This window comes from Strix uralensis, chromosome 12, assembly GCF_047716275.1.
Source record: "Strix uralensis isolate ZFMK-TIS-50842 chromosome 12, bStrUra1, whole genome shotgun sequence".
Taxonomy (NCBI): Eukaryota; Metazoa; Chordata; class Aves; order Strigiformes; family Strigidae; genus Strix; species Strix uralensis.
This window is the reverse complement of record NC_133983.1, coordinates 14,550,598-14,572,883: the sequence shown is the minus strand read 5'-3', so window position 1 is coordinate 14,572,883 and position 22,286 is coordinate 14,550,598. Positions and strand designations below refer to the sequence as shown.

The 22,286-nt window shown below is 40.6% G+C and overlaps 1 protein-coding gene and 1 long non-coding RNA gene across 3 annotated transcripts in view; one reads left to right on the top strand and one right to left on the bottom strand.

The window, feature by feature from the left end:
- Positions 1-19,823, top strand: part of WTIP (WT1 interacting protein) — an 86,010-nt gene extending 66,187 nt beyond the window's left edge. For both annotated transcript variants that reach the window (XM_074881778.1, XM_074881779.1), the window contains exons 4-8: positions 7,140-7,202; positions 9,649-9,779; positions 10,864-10,915; positions 12,714-12,782; positions 15,564-19,823. In XM_074881778.1, coding sequence (XP_074737879.1) covers positions 7,140-7,202; positions 9,649-9,779; positions 10,864-10,915; positions 12,714-12,782; positions 15,564-15,716 — 468 coding nt within the window. In that variant the 3' untranslated portion in view covers positions 15,717-19,823. The remainder of the gene's footprint in view (positions 1-7,139; positions 7,203-9,648; positions 9,780-10,863; positions 10,916-12,713; positions 12,783-15,563) is intronic.
- On the bottom strand, positions 138-17,868 carry LOC141948849 (uncharacterized). The gene is made up of 4 exons (XR_012630565.1): positions 17,792-17,868; positions 15,527-15,712; positions 4,728-4,892; positions 138-350 (listed from the first exon to the last, which is right to left on the bottom strand). It is a non-coding gene; the product is annotated as an uncharacterized LOC141948849 (long non-coding RNA).
- Positions 19,824-22,286: the final 2,463 nt, after the last annotated feature.

Genomic DNA, 22,286 nt, shown 5'->3' with positions numbered 1-22,286 from the left:
AAAAGGTGAATGATTAAAGTTGCAGCTCGTGTCCATTTCATATCTAATGGGAATGACAGAGCAAATGCAGTTCTAGATAACTGTGAGGATGTTCTATTTAGGAGTCTTGCTATTAAAGTACATATTCCAGTCAGAGAACAGACAGACATGGGTGTTTATTGATACGTTTAACAGAATGATGGCATCAAAGCTTGGAAAGGGATTTGCTGCAACGTTCCTAATGTACAGAAGTGTAAGGAAATCTGTGAGCATTTTCAAGGTGCTGGTGACTCTAGGCTAGAGCAGGAGGTGCTTTCAAGTTCCAGGGGCATTATGAATGCCCAGCGTTGCTGTACTCCCAAATACTGTCACTGAAAACAAAGGCAAACAGATTATAGCGTGTTACTGTAATTGGCGCATGAGGGAGTGAAGTTCATGTTGTTACTTGTGTGTGTCTCGCTCCAGCCCCTCCCTGCCAAAAAATTCTGAATACTTTCCTCCCTTAGTTTTTCCTAAGTTTGTAGTATGCCAGTGGTCCTGGTTTTATTTTATAAACAAATTTGACAGTAACAATGATTAATTGGGGTATTTGGAATTCAAGTGTTGCATCAAACCTACAGATGGGCTTCACATTCAAATTTCAAAATATCTAGGGATAGTCAAATATTGATTGGCCTCTGCACTTTGACTTGAATGTAGATCAGCATGAAGAGTGTGTAGAGCTGGCAGTTTGGGTTCACCTTTCATTGCAACACAATTCTGTAGTGCTGTATTCCCTATCAAGAAGTTACAAGTCCATTGAAGCTGGTAGCAGAAGTCACATTGACTTCAGGGGGGGTCTGGATTGTCTCCCAGGAATTCATCCGAGAGGACAGGTTTTTAAAGCTAGGGCCCATATAAAAGTGTTGGCACCAAGGCTGAGAAACTGAGGGTGAGTGCTGCAAACACTGCATGGCATGCCAAACTCCAGGTCTGCAAATTGAAGAAAACTGGTGTTTTGAAACACGAGACAAACTGGGGTCCACAAGAATCCCTCAAGTTTATAAAGAGCAGTACCCAGGCAGTACCCAGGTGATAATATAGATAAACATAATGTGATGAAATGTCAGTGTGTAAGGTTGTATTCACTAAAAGGATGCTCAGCGTTTCCTGAACTGGGTTACAGATTGTTAAATGGGTCACAGAAATCACTCTGGGCCATGACAAAATAGACAAGGAAAGACAAAGATGGGCTCTTTTTCTGAGGTGTATCACTATGGACTAGCTTTTGCAACTATCTTGTACTTTACATTTGCTGGTGGAATGTTTTGAAGAGCTTGTTGCAAAGTCCAGTTGGTTTCATGCCAGATAGTCACTCCCCTATTTCCTCTTGAGATGGTGATCCAAAAAGTCAGATTATTCAATTTTTCTTAATATTCCATTGAAAAGTAAATTACAATAACTGAAGCACACTTAAAAGAACTAGAGCTCTTTCTAATTATGTGTGACTCCTGCCAAACACTTGTAAGCAGACAGCATTAATTTTTTTCTATGGGAGAGTTAGAAAAAAAACATGTGAGAAAGTGGTGTGTTTCCACTTCTGTAGTAAACATTGGTATTAGATGCTGTTATGTTTTGAATTGAAATCTTTCAACAACTGTTTTGAATAAAATCCAGATTATTTTTTTTCCAGGAAGATATGTTCTAATGTAGACAGTTTCTTTCGCAGTATGCATAATAGATGGTAGCCATGACAGTAAAATAACCCACAGCAAGAGTATAGCGCTGTGCAGTATGAAGTGCTGGATAATGTGAATCAGGTTAATAGATTCTGGGCTATATGATAAGATTCAGAGTTAAAGTTGTTGCTTCAGGCTTTTTACTTGATCCTTGTCACTGTGCAAAGCTTCCACAGGAGTTTGTTTAAGGAAGATTTAGGTAAGAAAATCATTACTGGTTCTTAATTAATGAGACAGAAAGTAGCTTTGGTGAGTTCTCACATATGGGTCTCTGTAGGCTCTCTAGGAAGTAAATGGCTAATTCCCTTCTCAGCAGCTATAAAATGCCTGACTGCTAATGCAAAGTTAGCTACCCGCTGAAGTCCTGATTTTTGGCAGAGTTTTGTGTGTAGCCAGACCAACTGTTACGTCTGTGCAGAACACGAAGTCCCTTCTTGCCCTGCACGTGTCCTTGAAACATGACAAAGTAGAAACTCAGAAGCAAGAAGATAAGCTGCTGCAGTAGCGTTTCCTCACTGGCAGCAAGACAGGGAGAAGCAACAGGATATATGAAAGAGATGAAGAGTAAATTTCTGGACTATTTTCCTTCAGTTTAATCTCTGCCACCTGCCATGGGGCTCTGTATCTTTGTGCTTGCGAAGGCCCTGTTTTGTTCAGTTCAGTTTAATCACTGCATTTAAATATGTGTATAAAAAAAAGCTAACAACAACAGAACCCCATCTGCATGAAACCAAATTTGATATTTTCTCCCTCTCTTAACGTGATCCCATGAATTTCTTGCATTGTTGTGTCCCGTGTACTGAGGGTCCCATGCAGAGAGCAAACAATAAAGCAGCGAGAAGACAGATGCTCTGCTAATGGGAAACCAAGGAGAAGAGAGTCTGTGAGGGATTACAGGCAGCCTGGGGTTGGAATACATTATTAGCATAGCACCCAATTCAGAAATTAGTTTTCAGAATTAAATGCCTGAAGCATTTTGGCAAAAACTCCCGATCATCCCTCTCAAAAGCCCTTAAAGCATAAAAGAGTAGGAATCTCAAGCACGTTCAGTGACTTCGCAGTGCTGTAACAGTGAATTGTAGTTTTTACGGCTTCATACCATTACCGGGGCAGCAACTGCCACACCTACTGAAATGTAACCCACTTGATCTGGTTGCACAAACCTTTAGCAGGTTTTGAACATCCTCATCAAAGAAGAAAATGGGCCTGAATGAGATTCCAGGGTCTGTTTCCAGGATGAAGGTTTTGTTTCGTTGAGTGCATAACAGCAGGGAAGTGCATCAGCCTCTCCTTGGGCACGGTTAGGCATGCAAAGGAGAAGCGACATGTCTTTTCAAAGATCTGACATTGCCTAAGGTAGAAACTTTGGGTCCTGAAGCCTTTTTCAGGCATGCTATTTTCTGAATGTTTTTCTTTTGAAAATCATGATGAGAACATCAAACTTTAAAAGACCCTGTGTAGACAACCAAGATTGGTTACAGGACTGAGGGCAGACAGGAGAAATTGTTTCTCATAGTACTTGGTGGGATTATCCTCCATGCATAATTGTTCATTATATGCTCAAAATTCATTGTTAATTTCTTTTGGATATATTGCACATTAGACAGGAGAGTTATAAACCCCAAGATTATCACAGGAGGACACTAACAGGCCTAAATATTCAGGACAGAAGGGGACTTGTTTTCCTCTTACATTGAAACAAAGACTCTTGGACAGAATCATTAGAGATTTTTTTTGCCTGTTTGATAATCAAAGTATATTGGACATCAAACAAAAGAAAAGTTCAGCCAGGCAAATCTTCTACTTTATTTTTACTCTTTGCTTCTAACATAATTAACATATTTCTCAAGGTTTATTTAGTTTCCCAGAGTCTTATTTTATGTAAGTATCATTGGGGAGCTTGATTACAAACTTTTGATTCATGCACATAAAGTGAGATTTTATTATCCTGGGAGAGAAGTCAAGGACAAGGTAAATACAGGAGAAAAGAGTTGGGACCAAACTAAGAAATCTGGAAAAATAATATGCCAGATCTTCAACATGCACTTGTTTTCTTTGCATCCTGGTAACTAGCATCTTATTTCTAAGTCACAGAAGTGAGACTAAAGGGTAACACTTCATTTTCAGCTTTGAATTTCAGAGCTGTTCTTTTTATAACAACTTCTTTCAATGTTTTTATATATGTTTAATGAGCATCTATAATGAATATTGGGGAAAGTTCAAAATCATGCTTATTTGTCCTGGGTACAGACTGTCTGTAGACTTATGAACATTTCTGTCTAGTTTGAGATTGGTCTGTATTTACATCATCTTACTGGTCTGCCAACAAATTATATTTAAAAAAAAAAAACAAAAACAAAAACTGGCACATACGAAACCCTTACAGAGTAAGACTAGAATTGAGCCCAGCACTTACATCCTGAATGAAATTGTGTGTATAAAATACCATGTGTACAGAAGCGTAGCTGTGATTTGGCTTCTCCATTGGAGTCTTGCGTATCAGCTTCTATTACCTCACTTTCACCTCAATCTGTTTTTCACGTCCCCAGATTGTGAGGGAGGGCTGGTGTGCACACAAAAGCTCTTTTCCCTCCTCTGTGTCAGTATTAAAAGAGGCTACAAGTCTGTAGAGCATAATCTCCTCTTTTGCAGTTACCTAGTTCACAAGCTCTGGGGGACCAGTGTTTCTTTCACCCAGTCATGCTGGGAACCCACCATCGGGGAGGCTCCTGGGTGTGGTGAGAGATAATAAAGACGCCATTCTGCCTTACGTGCAGTCTGGTGGAGCAAGTCACAACTTCTCTCTTGTTGCACACACAAGATTTGTGAAGGTTAATAATAATCAAGTGCTTCAAAGACAGAGGTTGCCAATTTTAATTAGTATTTTAAGGCTTAGTTTGTAAGCTCTGCTTCTAAAATTGAAAACAGCACAACAGTCCTGTTTGAACTCTCCAAATTAAGGACAAACACTGCAAAGCAGAAGTTGACAGGTGAGCTACAAAAATGTAGAGAAAGTAATTTATTGTTTACCTTTAAACAGCAGTGTCCACAGTACTACCATCATGTAGAAAACAGTGCTGCTGAGATCCAAGGCTGTTATTCCTTTCCAGTCCAAATAGATTTAAAGCACAAGTAGAGCTGAATCCAAAACGCTAATCTCGCTGAATCAGGTCTCCAGTTTGCCTGGGATCGATACTGTGATCGGAAAAGAGAATAGTGTAGTGGTAAAGGACAGCTCCCCAAGCCCATGAAATATTTCATCACTGCTATTAGACTTACTGCCATTTTGCAAAGCCTTCTTAATTGGGTAATCCAGTTCTGGATGTGTTTGACAAATAACAATTCTCTTGTTAAAAACAAATCATGATTTTAATTTAATAGGGTTAGTCATATAAAGAGTGATTTTTGTGTCAGCAAAACCTTTCTTTCTGGCAAACAGTGTAATTTATGACAATCTAGTTAGCAATAAATGACATTAATCTGACCACTAGGCCATTCTGTTCTTGGGCAATAGTGTTCCCTTGTAATCAATAGCTGGGTAAATGCTCCTTTGCATTCCTTATCAAATGACAGCCAGATGGTACTGGTAAATTCATTCCAGCAGGATTTTAGAATTAGCTGGGCTTGTGCTATTGTTAATCCTCTGCTGTCTGCGCCACTAGGACCTACCCACCTGTTTCCAGTAACCCTCGAGTTCACAACCTTAGGAAATAGTCTAGCCGGATGGTTACTCAGATGCAATGCAGCCAAGAAGCATCTCAAGCAGTAAGGCCTTTTTTCTGCACCAGTAAAAAGACGAAAAAAGCAAAAAAACAGTATCTTGCAGAAATAGCCAGTTAAGACTGCCCACCTCTGTATTTGTTTCTCAACACCCTGGTCTCTTTTGATGAAGTTTCAGAGTTTCTCAGGATTTCATGAGCTGTGTTAGTGTGTAGTGAATTTGGAGCTGTGACAAGCTGCCATACCATCGTTTACTGACTTCCTGGGCCCGTCAGTGTGTCTTCAAGAGCTTTTCCTTCATAATCACTTCATTGCATAGCAACAATAATTTTGTCTCCAACCTATTGATCTGAAATAACATGTAATCCACTCACACCAATAAAAAGGAAAACGTATGGCATCTCTAGGCTGGGAACCACTGGCTTTTGAAGTGAGGAGACAGTTAATCCCCACTAAATCAAGGAGGGAGTGGAACAAGCCATAAGCTCTGTTGGGCTGAGCCTCTGAGGTGCATTAGATGCCTTAACCAATTAACCTGTGCTCTGGGAGAAGAGACCAGTTTACACTCATCCTCCCCATTCCCTGTCTTTTATCTTGTGCAGCTAAAGTACATTTCAGGTGAGCTTTGCTACAACCTTAATTGCAGAAATCAGCATCGCTGTGCAATACCATACAAATAACCGGGCACCCCTTCCCTCTGGCAGGAAACAGTGCACACGCAGCACTTTGCTTATATGGGACTGCAGGGGGTGAGGGTAAAGTTCAGCCACTGCAAATACTAGTTTCAAAATTACATGGCTGGAGTTCTTCAGACAAATGCCTCTTGCCTGTAGGGTAGTTGTTTGGTAGGTCAGTCACCTTGGCCTGATAACCTTGATATTTTTTTATATACCTCTAAACGTAAGGCTAAAGACAGGTTTTGGCATCTGAAACAGGATCCGCTTTGGGGATGCAAGTCCAAAGTAAGGTCAAAAACACTTGGGCAGGGAACACAGAGCTTTGGTCCCAAGTGGTCAAAGTATCTCTCCACTGTCATGCCCCAGGCACTGAACCCAAGAGGGCTGTGCTGCCAGGCCTGCCCAGCCTTCCTGTTTTTCCCCTCAGGCTGGAGCATGGGCTGACAGTTGGCGTATTTTCTTTCTGAGGTATCCTACTGTTACCCACATTGTGCAGGGAGCCCAAGCTTCTATGACTGGACTTTCAGATTCTTCCCTGGATAAAAAGCTTGGTATCCATAAGGCACCTGAATCCTCCTTGGGCCAGTCTTCATTTTTCTAGCCTGCATATAGCACTGAGTGAAATGTAGCTCTAAAATCTGAGGTCAGTAAGCATCTGGTCACTAATTTGAGCAGGAGTCGGGAAGTAAGTCTTGTGTTGTTCACTTTCCCAACAACAACCACCAAAAAGTGAATTCAAGCTAATTGTAGCACACCAAGCACAAACTCACCAAATAGGCTTCAAGAAAAAAATCAAACTTAAAATAATATTGTTACATTGGAAATCTCAATGGAAATCTTGCAGTAGATCATAAGGCCAAACTGGTATCTGAGCATGCTGCAAGAGCAGAGCGAAGGCTTCCAAGTCACTGTCTCCCAAACCTATTATATAGTTTGCTATCATGTACAGCACAGGCTGGAAAATAGCGCAGCGTTCACTTAAAAGGTATTTCTGCAGCTAGAGGAGTGGCTACTAATAATCCTTTCTTTTCTGTCATTTGAACAGTATTCAGGTTTTCAGCAAACAGCGGACAAGTGCTTTGTTTGTGGACACCTCATAATGGAAATGGTAAGAGACCTAAATTCCTAACTGCGGGGTAGCTTGCTTTTCACATGCTTTGGGTAGTGCGCTGTGAGACATTGTGCTTTTTCCCTAGTCGACTATCATTGTCTTCACTGCTGTCAAGGTAATTTTTGAAACAGAGGCAGTAAATAAATAAAAATACTCTATTACAAAGTACAGTAAGTAGGGCTTCTTTTCTACCTGAGATCATGGGAGACTGTTGTTCTGCCACATGCCAGTTTAAAAAAAAAAAAAAGATAAATAGGATTTTAATACTAAAGGGGGAAAACTACAGCACAGCTTCGTCTGAGAACATGGTAAAGGAAAACAGGCTGTGCTCTGTAAGACAGTAGAATAGCAAGAGCTCTGTCAAGCGGATGGAATCTGGGCTAGAGAGGAGAGGGACATTATCAGTAGTCTTGAGGCTTGCTGCCTGCTCTGTGACTTGCTTTGTTTACCTTCTGCCACTTGCTCCACATCAGTTAAAATGCATTATCGCTGCTGGGATTTGTAGGGAGCCAGCAGAGTTACTTTTTTAATAAAAATATCAAAGGGCTATGGGTTGGGCCAGATACTGCTGGCACTGTTTCACTGGGTGAAAGTAGGAAGAATTTAATCTGTTCTTCCTAAGCAGGAATTCCCAAACAAAATGAAGTGGCTTGCACATTGAAGAAGTGCAGATTGTGTAGTAGATCTATTTTCCTCTTGTTTTAAAATGTGTATTAACCTCAGTATGCCTAATAGAAATAGCTATTGCGTTGCAAACTGAAGTTCAGTAGGAGCTGGAATGGAGACTTCATTAATGAGGATTCTGGCTCATATCCTGGCACCACTGGTTGGACAAGGATATTGTTCGTTTTAGCCCAAGAGCAAATTTCTAGAGTTGTGTCATGCTGGGAGGGGGAGGGGTATCCTGACTTGCATGCTTTGAGCTGGCCCTTAATTGCAGAATCCCAGGCAAGAGTCCATAATATCTCCTTGGTGGAGCTCAGTAGCTGGAAGCTTGGCAGGTGCTCGTCTGCCTTTCTCTCATCAGCAAGTGTGCTCTGACAAAAGGAAACAGCTCCAGGAATTAAGCAGTTTTATTTGGCTAATTCCTTCGTGTTCCTCCCTGGGAGCGCACATACAATGATGGTGCCCACGCAGAGCTGAGGAGCAGAGCGCTGAAGCTGTTCAGGGCTGGAAGTGCAGCTGAGTGAGGAGTTGGCCCTGTGCAAAGGGGTGTCTGCACAGCCACTTGCCAGGCTGACTGTGTGTGTTACCCTGCACAGCCACTCCAGGCTGACTGCACGTGTTATGTAGCTGCCTAGATAGCCGCACGCACAGGGAGATGAGTTGTTTCTGGCTAGGAACAGGATTGCAAACCAGATGGGGTCTGATGCCACTTACTGAATGGAGAGCTATAGGGCTTCATTAGAGGGGACAAAAAGGTTAAATTAAATTGACTTTGTGTGTTTTTCCTAGGCGCCACTTCTTATTTCCTGTTGATTTGATCTTTATTCATAGAATCATCTACAGGACCCTGAGAGCTTGGCCTGTGGAGATTTGTCATCTCCAGCTTATTAGCAGCTCCAAGCTGAGCACTACTGATAGCAGATACTTTTTGAAATCACCTTCCAAAGGTGTTTCTTATACCTGAAATATACGCAATTGGTGCTATAACCTGTTGAGAGCTGCCTGAAGATGATACTGTGTCTCACTCTTCCCAAAGGCTTATTCGTGGGCTTGGCTGCCTCCTCCTTGATGTCCCAGTGCCACACTGAGTGTTACATACAAGGATGCCAGGAGGGATGGGATTAGATCTGTAGCAGTGTAACTGAGACTGTGTCAGGTTGTGAAACCTTTAAAATGCAGTAAGGAAGGTCAGCATGGGAAAAGCCTGGGCAGATGGATGGATCTGTATGCAAATACATGGATACAGATGGAATTTTAACAGAAACCAGTGGGCCCTTATGACTGAGTGATAACCTGTCAGTAACTGTGGTGGATTAGAATCTTTAATTAATAAAGGGACACCTATTTATTTGCTTGTTTTGTTATTTTACTTTTTTAGTAATGATTGGTTTGGATTCTGACTGTTACAGCCTGTTAAGTTTTGTGAATTAACGCTGTATCCCAGTAACTTGTATTTGGCTGCAACAGATTTTCCAAGAAATGGTCTCTGAAGCTGTTTTTAATTTCTGTTGGCAGTATTGGCCCTGCAGAGCTAAGGCTGATGGGCGTTAGCCTGATTTTCACAGTTCTCCCTCTTTATTTGGAGCCTACTGAAACCCACTGAAATAAGCAAGTTGATTGTTTTAAAAGGCCCCTTGCTGACAGATCTGCAGAGTGGTAATTTCGTCCTGAAGCGCTTTTCTCACTGTCATTATTAAGAATCAGATACAGCAGTATGTGTGTGTGTGGGAATCTCATGTAATCATGCATCCACTTATTTTGCTGTTTGCCTCCTAAGATCTTACAGGCCCTTGGAAAGTCATACCATCCTGGCTGCTTCCGCTGCGTGGTGTGTAATGAATGCTTGGATGGAGTCCCTTTCACTGTAGATGTGGAGAACAATATTTACTGTGTCAAAGACTACCATACGTAAGTGTGCAAATTGATTGTGTGCTTGGAAAAATTATAGTAGTTAAATTATTGGTATAGTTATAAGCCTTGTAGCAGATAAAAAGGGTCATCCCTATTTGCTCAGATGTCCCTGAAGTGCTGCTCTTGCTTGTTGCATTTGTAAAGTATTTTAAAGTTGTGTTAAAGGTCACTTCATGGGCCCAGTGTGGCATACAATGGCTAGTTGTGTCAGAGGATGTACTTTTCTGGTGGCCATTTCTCTACTTCTTTCAGGGCTTTCAATACTAATTAGATCAGGCTAATTCTGCAAGTAACAGTAGGTTCTGCTGGCTGTTTCTAAGAGTCAAAGTTCTGGTAATGCATGACACTGGTGCACGTAAGTTAGTTTAACCTAGACTGGACAGTAGACATGTAATTTACCAGCTAGTGTTAGAATGATTTTAGCCTCACCTGACAAAAAGTTTTGTGGTTTAAGTGACTGCTTTTGGATTCCTTTCTGCTCCTGCTCAAAGGCAACATGAACGCTCTTAGCTTCAGTCAACCAATAACTCAGCTTATACATCAGAGTAAATCACTCTGAACTCAAACCTATTGGTTTCATGTTGACCATGTTACAAGGATAGAGTGATGCTGGCCCAGTGATTGTTGTAAAATGCAGCTGTGGATAACAAGAGCAGTTGATGTATTTGGTTTAAGTAGATACTAGCCAAGATCAGCCCCTCTCCTACTTAGCATGGTTATATCTTCCTGACATCAGATAGTGACAGTCCCCAAGGCGGGAGCTGCTTTGCAGTCAAAGAGGTGAGTCTCTGGAAGAATTTGAATGGCTTTATGAGTAAAGGAAGGTAAGAGAAAGGGCATATGTGGGAAAAGGGCTGGATTCACTATGCCTAGAGGTCAGGAAGATCTAAGCAATAAAGCTGGGGTAGATCAGCCTCTTCCAAATCTCCTTTTCCCTGAATATCATCAAACATTTAGAGGTGTTTCAAATCCTGTGGATCTACATTTTGCTAAAAACAAGGCATGGTTAGAATACCTCTCTTGGTTCTACTTTTTAAAAAAGCTTTAAATGTGATGTGAACACTTTCTTCTTGCACCCTAGGGTTTTTGCACCAAAATGCGCTTCCTGTAACCAGCCGATCCTACCAGCACAGGTACATGTTAACGTGCACTGACTCTTTAGAGAAAACAGTTGTTGGCATATGAACACTTTCTAAAAACACATTAGATGCTTTTTCTCCCTCTTCCAGAATCTCTACGATGTCAGATACTAAATTAAACACAGTTCAGCAATAATGTCACTCCCAAACATTCCCAGAGGTTGTAATAATCATACTACTTATGCAGCATAGTACTTTGTATCTTTAGGGTGCTTTCCAGGTCTTAATTATGCTGTTATAAATCTCATTTAATTGAAAGCCCTGACTGGGGCTCCAAGAACAACCCAATAAGTAAAGCCCTGTTTATTTTTAGAATCTCCCATTAGCTCAAGTAGCAATTTTCCTTGTCTGCTATGTTTGCATTTCTGATGTGGATCTGTTAAGATGCCCAAACTTGAAAAGACATCTGAGGGTTACCCTGACCCTGTGAAGAGGCCACACAGTCTGTCCTCCTGGGGTGGCAACGTAATGAAAGTGCTTAAAGGGGTGGAAAAGCCAGCAGCTGGCTAAAAGGGAAGCTGAGTGAATGACCTGCTTGCAACCTCAGCCTATCCTGACAGTATAGTTAGCATGACAAGACTTCTACATTAAGACATGCCTTTTCTGCCTGCCCACAGTGGTGCTCCCTCATACTCTGGTGGGTGCAGGACCCTCTAAGTAAGTTCCCATTGGTGAGGTCACTGACCAGCTTATTTGTAAGCAAGGGCCTCAGTGCCTCCCTCCTTTTACTCGTCATGGTTATAGAGCCAGAGCTCGCATCCTATATGCTGCTGTGCCCTAGTAAAGCCTGTGGCTAGAGCCTCTAAGCATGCCCACCTCCATCACTCTGCACCTTACCCTCATTTGTCATTGTTATTTCTGTTAAATGACCAGCTCTCACATAATTTAAATTTTGCTGCATTGTCTTACAAAATTACTTTTTGAAAAAGAAAAAAAGAAAAGGCAGTCCTACTGCTGACTCATCTTCATGGCTAGCAGGAGGGACTACACGTTCTTTCCCATGGAGGTATCTTAGGTTAGTTCAAGTCTAGCAGTGTAGCAGTGCAGGTACTAACATGTCCACAGCTTCTCAGACATAGTCTACGTCATATCTGATGCTCTAACCACACCTGGAACTGGAAACAATGCAAGGCAACACATTTAATGAGCTCTGTCTTCAGAGTGGATCAGAGAAAGAGTGTGTGAGGTTACAAGAAGGGTATGGGCTGCTCTGCAGGGCCTGAGGCTCAGCCAGGAATTACACAACTCCACCGCATCCACCCTCATGCTGAGGTTTTGGCCTGGGCACATAATTACCTGCCGGACTGGTATGTAAATCCCTATGGGGTACATACAGTGACATGTGCAAAATAGCTGTGCAGCAGATGGTTTGACGGGATTACAAGTTCTGGAAAACTCAGGTCAGGATGTCTACAAGGAAAAGTAACCCAAGCAGCAGATCGTATTTTTTCGCTGGTAAGTCATTTAGATCCTGGGTGCCCTTGGAAAATTATTTTATTTGAAGACTAATTTGTCCCTTGAGTGTAGAGTTTTGGCTACACTTCCCAAATGACCTCTACAGCTTAGTTATGTATGTCAGACACCCATGCTGCTGCTAAACAGCACAACTAGCGGTGCAGTGCTGAGTACCAGGGGACAAGACCCTTGTGGTCGCAGAGCTCTGCTCTGCCGAGTAAGAGGGGATGCCCCAGGGAAACAGCTCTCAAAAGTGATAGGTTGGGCACTGAAAGAAGATTGAGAAAATGCCACTTACTTACAAGCTCACTCTCACCTCTCTCTGCTTCCCCAACAGGGTTCTGAGGAGACCATTCGGGTGGTGTCAATGGACAAAGACTACCATGTGGAGTGCTATCACTGCGAGGTAAGCATCAGGTGCCTCTGCCAGCCCGCCCCACGGCAAGGCTTTGCTAAGAACTAGCAGCCACTTGGTAGGTGCCTGACTCGCACCCCAGGGTGCACTTGCTGGCTCTTGCACGCCTGGGCAGGTCGGGCTCTGCCCCACAGCTCCCTGGAGGGAGGCGAGGGGATGAGTGCTAGCTGGGCTGCAAGTGGTGCTGCCATCTCCAGTATCAAATTAGTTTCATCTTTTTCCCCAAATATATTAACTTCAAAAGCTGGGTTTGGTTGGTTGGGTTGAATTTTCTCAATACTTCCAGATGGGGAGAGAACAAAGAGTAGGTGCCGGTTCTCTTTTTCCTGGATCTCTGGATTGGCCTTGCGTGGCTCTGAACTGAGGAGACTTGAATTCACATGGCCTGTGCAGGGAAGGACCCTTGCTCCTACACTGGACAGCTTTTCTAGGGGATCTGTGTTTTTTCCATGCTGAATGAATATTGATTCTTTACTAGAAAAAAGATGGGTACCACTGACTTTCTGTCCCTTTTTGGGAGTAGTTTCTTTGTGTGCAGAACATTTAAACGTTTATTGGGGCAGATCAAGTTGTGGGATTAGTGCTTGTGCTTTGAAGAGGAGAGCTTGAGTTCAGTTCTAGCTCTGCATCCAGGAGCATAAGGAAGGAAACAAACGCTTTCATTTGGGATCAACCTAAAACTTCCCTTTTGTTGTAGGTTTGGCGCACTGATATAACATGCAAATATCCACACAGATCCTAACTGCTACTTAACTGTCTTAGCACCAGAGGCAAAATACAGCAATACTATCTTCCATGTACTTTTGCACAAAAAGGTTTTACAAAGAGACTTCCAGTTGAGAGAGAAAGTAACAAAATTCAGGGCATCTTGAAATGTATATGAACCTAAATGTAAGGAAGAACCCATCCACTCAGCTATCCCTTCCAACAAGATACCTGATACTCCATCCTTTGCCATTAATTTTTAAAGAGAAATTGGCACAGGAAATCACAGCATTTTGGAGAGCTGTACTTCCCTCCTCCTTCTTCCCCCATCTATTGCTTTGTGCAGGCTTCACCTATGACAGCTCCCTCCCCTTCTCTCTCAGGCTATTGACTTTATATTAGAATGTCCCAATGGGGGTTTATTTTCAGTTCTGTTTCATTATTCATTTCCCCATTCTCCTTCCAGTTTGAGGCAAATCAAGCTGCCTCCACATCTGCCCAGAATGGCAGAGTGCATTTATGTACAGAAATCAGGGTGTTAGCCATGTGTCAACAGGGGTAGGTTACTGCCTAATGGTCTCAAATCAGGCTCTCAAACTGTACACACTGGGTCACTGCTCTCTCCAAATACTGCTAAAAAAGTTAGTGCTGGTATTTTGAGGTATTTGCATGGAGACGTTTGCAAAGGCTGTGACGACTCACACAGTCACTTCTGAAATGCTGGTAATGTCATCATCACCTGGTGGCCATGCAAAGTCAGTAGTCAGTTTGCAAACTTTGCTGCTTTTCTACATCATCTCTTTCCTGTGCAACCACTTAACTTCTGCTGAGAAGTTGAAGCTGGTTTACAGATCAATAGACCCCCACTCTAAAACTGAAATCCACTGAGAAGGCAGGCTTTCTCACTGCAGAAAATAAATACAGTTTTGGAGAGGGGAAAAAGGTATGAACACTTGGCACATCTGTAGGGCATCTGAAATGGTTATGTTCTAATGAGGAATTGAATTTAAATTTTACATAAAGGACTATAAAGTTATTATGTAACATATAATAACACACAGAAAACTACCTTGGCAGAAACTCTGGTTAAAGCCTCCCTAAACTAACGCTCCAGTTTTAAAGCTTACTTTAAAATCCGGTTTTCATTCTTACTTCAGCATTATAAAATTTGAGGATTTTAACTTGAGCTATGAAAGCTGAAGAATTGTATTCTGTGTCCAATTAAAAAACTTTGCATCAGTTTTCAATACTAAAATGACCTATATGCCCAACTCATTCAATTTTTTTTCCTTTCTAAGTGCACAAATACATACTCAGAATCTCTGGTTTGTCAGGACTGGTCACAGTAACAATTTTTAAGTATTTAACATACTTGAAACATCAAATCCAAGCACAAAACTGTCATGACTTTAAAATGTCCTCAAAATTATAATGATGACAACTGAAAACCAAGATTTTCTCTATTGCAGTGTACATAATAGTCAGCAGGCAGGATCATCACTCTGTTCCTCCACTGTTGTTCACCCATGTTGTCCCTGTAGTTGTGTGTCGGCCCCAGAGGTACTAACATATATTTCCACTAAAGATGGACCATTAGCCTTGAAGCCTTTAATTTTTTTTAACTCCAAACTAAAGAAAGTGTAGCCCTGCTTCAGAAGTAAAACATGTCTCATCTCACCCTGTGGCCCACTCCTCTCATTCTCCACTTATGCTCCCCCATTCCTTGCTCACTGCCTCGTTGCAGAATTAGCTCCTCCTCTGTTCTAACCTCTTCCAGGTTGTATGTGTCAGTGTCAGTCCTTGGCGTGTTTTTGATTTCCATCAACATTTATTAGATGAAGAAGAGACCAGAATGAGAAAACAATGGAGAAAAAAAATGCTGGGTACTATTATAGACTGTCCAGTTGGATTTCAGTGATGTCATTTTGCTTATATGAGATAGTCAGGGTCCACCTACCGAAAACCCTTGAGTCATTGGAGGCATGGGAAGGAGCTCTCAGGGTTATATGCACTGTTGTAAGATGACCTACCTGAATCACTAATCTGGGATGTGCATGTTTTTTCTAGGATTGTGGCTTGCAGCTCAATGACGAGGAAGGCCATCGTTGTTACCCATTAGAGGGCCACTTGCTCTGCCACAGCTGTCATATCAGGCGCCTTAATATTAAACTGCCATCGCATCCACCTCCGAGCTATCCAATGCATGTCACAGAACTCTGAAAGACATTTCCAATACCAATAAGCCGTTTGAAAGAGAAGACAAAAATCTAAAAATACTTTCCTGTTCCTTTAAAGATGAGATTCCAGTAATAACCATCTAAACCAGCTATTTATTTTTTAAATCAGAGGTGAGGGGTCCTTTTCTGATCTTGTACATAAGCATTCTTTTATCTAGACATTTTCACTGAGACACCGTCTACTTGAACAAATAATTCACCACTAAACTATAACTGTAAATGACAGCATTTCTAAAAACAATGGTACAAAGGGCTGTTCTGCACTCCTTACTTGCTTTCCCTCGGTGGAAATTTCACCCAAGTAAGGAGTGTAGAATTGCTTTCCAAAAGTTAGCACCTTATCATATTGCAGCAAGCATGATAAGATAAATGCTAGCATTTTAGCTAGTTTTGTTGAATTCTGGTCTTAGAGAATACAGTCTCACATTTTTTAAAACTTAGATTCCCAGAAGTGTAGTGAATAGGAGGCAAACAAGTGTTTTTAGCAAGGACAGCTTTCAGCATGGGTTAGATAATGGCATCCTGTGAAGAAGTGTCAGGCCAGCTTTCCATCCCACAAAGTTCCACAGTCATCCAAAGACTATTTAGCTTGTTAAAGAAATATGGTAAGCATCTCATAAAAATGACATTACAGAGGAGTATATCCAAAACATTGGCACATGCCCATAACAATTGAAAAAAGTCACATAATTGTCATAAAAGTCATAACAATTGAAGAAAGTTACAGACCTCTCTGTAATTGCTTGCCATGTACACCCATAGCCATGGTTTCAAAATGCATTCATATCAACTTGATGATTTGGCACTTACTAAAGAATTCATCTTTTAAACCTATTTTTTTGTTTAATAGGGTTAGCAGCCCCTTTCTATGCAAAGGTACACTTGTCTTTATACTACTTGTTTTATACAAGACTTCATTTGTTACCAACTGCTTTATGATTGTATGTTGATACATTATTAAAAAAAAGAGGGGGACAGTGGTTTTTGTATTATCTTTTCAGCTTTGTGTTCTTTTCTAGATGTACTTTTGAACTGATAACAGTGATTGTCTACATTGGAAAACAAAGTACAGTTTAGCAGAAATAATAATTTAGAGAGACCATTGAAACATTCGTATTTTATAACAAGTATTAGATGTACATAGAATGTACACACTTTCATATTTTGCATAAGCTTTTACAGTAACCCCAGAGCTCTGGGGAAATACATGTCTTCCATATAGGAAGTTAGACGAATCTTTTTTATGGTTTGTTTTCTACCATGTGTTGATGATTTACATGCAAATCACACATCTGTATGTTTAAAAAATTCCTTGCATTCTCATGAGAATTGATCCAGCCTTCCTGAATTTATATTTTAAGTAAATCCATCATTGCTGTCTTTAACTGTATCCAAAATTACAATAAAATAAAATTCTTCTCCTCCAGAGGAAGTGGAAATACCAGACCAGATTCTCTGCATGTGTAAATTGGGACATTTTCATGCCAGTTCTCAACACGTTGAGAATCTGACCAATCCATTCAGAAATGATCCCATGTTAAATTCAGCACACAGACTGATGAAATGACTTATTTGGCAACACCATTGCAGTTTAGTTTCTTATGCTCCACTGACTTTTTGAAAGCCATTTGTGGTGCTCTTGAAAAGTACAAAGAGCATCCAATGGACACTAATTCCTAAGTGGAATAATTAACTCCCTTAACAGAACTTCTTGATAGTCTGGAATTTCCTTATGGGGGAAGGGTGGGTGGCAGGAAAAATTCCTGTGAACTACTTTTTTTCTGTTAGTAAGGAACAAAAGGTATGTTTCCTGAACTTCTGCCAAACTTCCACTGGCCTAGATTAACCTGCCCTACTGAATGCTCATTGGCAAGTCAAATGCTCCTTTAAAAAGTCATTTTCTAATTAATATATATCAGTTTATAATTAACATATTTAATGTGATAGCCATGTTTTGAAGGAATTAGTGCCCCGTTTCTGCAGTGTGACCTAAGAGGCTTAGCCTGAAAAAGAGGACATTGGGTGCGTGCACACTTTTTCTGCATTTGTAAACATTACCTCTGTGTCCATAGGCACCAGCCCAGTCTCAGAAGGAAGTGGAAGTACACGTGCCTCTTGCCCAGACAGCAAATGCTAGAAAAGGGAAAAAAAGTTGTCTTAAATTGTATCTTATGACTAGACAAATTCCTTAAGGTTATTACAAACGTGGAAGATATCAGAGCTTCAGGATAAACTTTTAGCATCAGCTGCAATGTAATACTTTTTCCATTTAAGGAAGCTGCTTTGGACCACATTTAGCTTTGAGGCATTTTTACTTGCTTGTCTTTACAATATATTTTAGGGAACACAAATTAAGAAAACAGTCATTAATATGCACAAAGAAGGTTTGGGTCTGTTGCTGTGAGCAAGTCATCCCATAACAGTACTCACTGTACTGGAAAAATGCTTTGCTCTACCAGTATAGAAGCAAAACCTTTTAAATCAGAGTGGCCAGAGATGGAGGTGACTTACTCTGGCATTCAGCCGAGTCTTCTGCCAGTACCTTCCTTCTCACTTTGCCTCCTTCAGTGGCAAGTTTAAGCTTCCACTCCAACATACTTTTCAAGGGACAGCACACTATCTAACATGTACATACCATACCTTTTCTTCTTTTTTGAAAACAATCGTACTGTAGAACAGAATAATATTTAATTTCATTTCACATGTTAATTTGTCAGTCTCTCTTAATTCTACTTAGTTCCAATGTGATAAGTATCATCATGGTAAAAATATCAAAAGGTAATATTTCATTATAGAATAAGCAATTTGTTTAAAACCAGAAAGCAGCAGTTGTTCCAGTATTTTCTAGACAGGTGCATTCCATTACTGTATAATGAAGTACAGCTTTGCTTTTCCAGCATTTAATATAAAAACTGTAGCTAGAGTGAAATTTGCCTTTTTTTCTTTTTTCCAATCAAAGAGAAAAATAAAAACAAATTAAAATAATGATGTGCTGTACTCTTTAGTGCTAGTGACAGTTTCTCCACATTTTACCTCCTGTCTGGGGAATTACGTAAATGAGAAAGTTTCTTTTAATGATTTTCTTAAGGAGTATTCTTACATTAAATCAGTTCAACACAGATGTAAACTTACTAGAGTTCATTTTATGATGGGATTGTTCTTCAGAAGCCTTTGCTGTACTTTCAGAATATTTCCATAAAGTTGAAACAATAACAACTTGTCCTCATTTGCATCAGGACTACACCTTTCCATTTTGGTAAGGGAATCTTACAAAGTCCCTGCAGCACAAAGCTGTTGTAGGTGAATCAGAGTCCCCCATGGACTGGAGGATGCGTTCCAAAGAAAGGACCAAAATAATAATTAGAAAACAAAAGAATGCACTTAGATAATTGAGCTTTCAAAGAAGGTTTGTTTGGGTTTCTTTCCTTTTCCTTTCACTTGTGTGCACGTGTGTGTGTGTGTGTGTGTGTATATATTTTGTAAGGTGGAGCTTCAAAAGGAAAACATGGTTAGAGGAGCTCTTTAAGACCAGAAATTCCAGAGTAGTTAAGTAAACCAAAGCTCTAAAGGAGACAAAAGCTGCTTTCTTGTGTTTCAAGAAAAGTTTAAAAGTTTGTGATTCATCCTGTAACTAATGCCATAACTAGAGTATATAATTTGACTTAAATTAAGTTTTCATTTGAGAAATATTTTCGTTTTCTTTAAAAGAATATAGTTTTCTTCCAAGAACTTGGACCAACGTTGATTTTTATTTTGTAGGAAGTATATAAATTCCCAGTTTGTATATCATGTAACTAGTTTACATGCTGAAAATATACATTAGTTTTAACTATTTTTGTATATATATCCTTGTAAAACCTTTCAATGTGCTTCTGTCTTTTAGTCTTTAGAATTACTTGTGGTTTTGTGTTTCAGTGTTTGATTCCCTTGATTGTTGAAGAAAAAAATTGGGAAATGTAGATTTATTTATCTAAAGAAGAAGCTACTTGCTATCATCCTAAGTTATTTAATATTAAAGTCAGAAGTTTCATTTAACCTTAGATGCTATAATCTGCTTTTTTCAATAAAGACATTTTGTAGTTATCTTTGATTTTGTAGTTTGTTGCATATAAGTATTTTAATTTTTTTAATCTAGGTGGGCACTAAAACAATTTTCAAGAGACCCTTGTATTGCCTGCAGAAATGCCTGATATTAATTGATTGCAGCTGCATTCATGAAAGATTTGGTCCTCCAGTGCAAGTGTTACTAATTAAGGCCTAAAATATGCCCACAGCTAACGTTTTGCAGCTGCACTTAGGAAAGAATTTAGCCACTCTGGCCACTTTAATTAAGCTTTAACCAGTCTGGCTAGTTCACATGTAGGACAATCAGTATTGAGGAACACTTCCCTTTTCAAGACTCCCATTATTTTTTGGAGTGTTCCAGAAGAGAAGTACTTGCCTGGGCTATGAACTTGCATAGATTTAAGCACTCAGACCTTGATGTGGGGAATTTTCTCAATTTTCTTGCTAAGTCACAGTAATTCAGAAATCATGGCCAGAGCTCTGATAGGATTGAAAAGATGCTTTTTTATATATTTTACCTTTCTGAAGCTCTTTGCCACCTTCTTGTCTCCAGCTTCATGGCACAGATGGGAGCTTGGTCACATTTACCTTCTGCACACAGTGGTCCTCCAAGAGCACCTATGTCTATCAGGCAAAAGGTTCATCAGTGCTGGTATCTTGACTCCAACCATGGCCAAAAGCAGATGCTTAGGGAAAGAATACAAGAACTCGTTTCTTCCTGGTTTCCTTATATTCAGTGAGTTTCCTTTCCATTAAGCTTGTCAGTCCACCATCCTTGTGGATGCTTTTTCCTTTAGTGACTCACAAAAGCCAAATACTCACAAGCTGCTACTTCTGTGTGATGCTCCCCCTCTCCTCCGAAGAGGCCTATTCTGCAGCTCTGCAAAGTACAAATGACTTCACATTTGGAAATGAAACTTGTTGTCGCACAATGGCTATTTTGGCAAATTTTTTCTTTTACACAGTCAGAATGGAAAGAGTTACAAATGCTGCAATTGTTTTAGGGATGCATTCTGTGCTTCTGTGCTTTGAAACAGATGTACCACGCTTCTATAGGGCCTTCACATACGTGCTATTTTCTCACTCATAATTTTTAAAAATTCATTCAAAATAAGCAATTCATGCCCTTCTTGAAGAAAAAAAAAAAAAAAAAAAACGCACAAAGACTGGCCAACTCAAAGCATTTTAGTAGTGCCTCACCACATGGGTGACACAAATGTAGTCAATAAAACCTAGGACATATTCTTAATGCAGCAAGAATTTATATCAACCCATAACCAGCCTGGTTGAAAGGAACAGAGTACATACTTACTTGAAAATATTAACTGCCCCTCATGGGCCTCCTTGCAGGAAACACATACTGGAAAATGAACATACATTCACTGCAGGAAGGGTGTGAGTCAGGACCCAGCTCCCAGAGGGGAACACCACAGAAGTCTACAGTGTTGTAGGACTCCCTGGCACAGACTCTGAGCCACAGGGCAGTGTGTAACTGGAAGCTGTTGCATGACACATGGTTGCTAAGTCTAGCATGCAGATTATTTGCTAGCCCTGCTCTTCACCTTACTAGCCACCCCCAGGTCTGCACCCTTCACCTGGCAGCTATGAGTAGAAGGGCGATTTTTTCAAAGTCATCCCAGGGTTGAACATTTGACTAGTGCTGGGAACCATTAGGAATACATGAACTAAGCTGGTGAGGCTGCCTTCACCTCACATCCCCATTAGTAAGTTTTTAGTCCCCCTAATTCATAGACTCATCGAAAAGTGAGGTTGGACAAGACTTCAAGAAGTCTTGTCATCTGGTGCAACACCCACCAACACACGCACGCAAAGCAAAATATATATATGTGTGTGTGTGTGTATATATAATAGCGCCTTAGATGTATGTAATACCCTAAATATTCCCTTGGGTGTGTCATTGGGGGAAGCTGGAATTGCAGTCTCATTCCTACTGCTACAGGATTTCTTAATCAGCCCAGTCTGACAGGTAGTAACAAAGCTGCTCAGTGTTCACATTTGGCCTTGCAAGTTTCTTTCCAAGACACCAGCTGGCTTATACCTTTTAACTGATGCTCATGCCTTTAACTTCACACAAGCTAAAAGAGAAAAAGGTGGCAGAGGTTAGCAAATGTAGAATGGCAAAGAACCAGGGCCCCGCTGAAAACAATGCGAACAACTTCAGATCAAGTACCAGCGCTGCAGTTTGCAAACACTTTGGGCTGGCATGGCTTTTTGCAAAGGCAACACCTGTTGGGTTTTTTGTTTTGTTTTTTTTTTCTAAAACACCCTCATTTCAATCAGTAATTAATTTACATTAAACATTGGAACATGGCAAAAGACACCTTTACTTGCGAAATCTATTTAAAAGCAAAGGACTAGTCTGCAATTGCAGCCACTCTCCCATCCACGCACTCAGACCTCATAATGCAGTTTAGGGCAGCAGCAACCTGCAGGCTTCTTCCTGCTTGCTGCCCCACTAGCAGGTCTA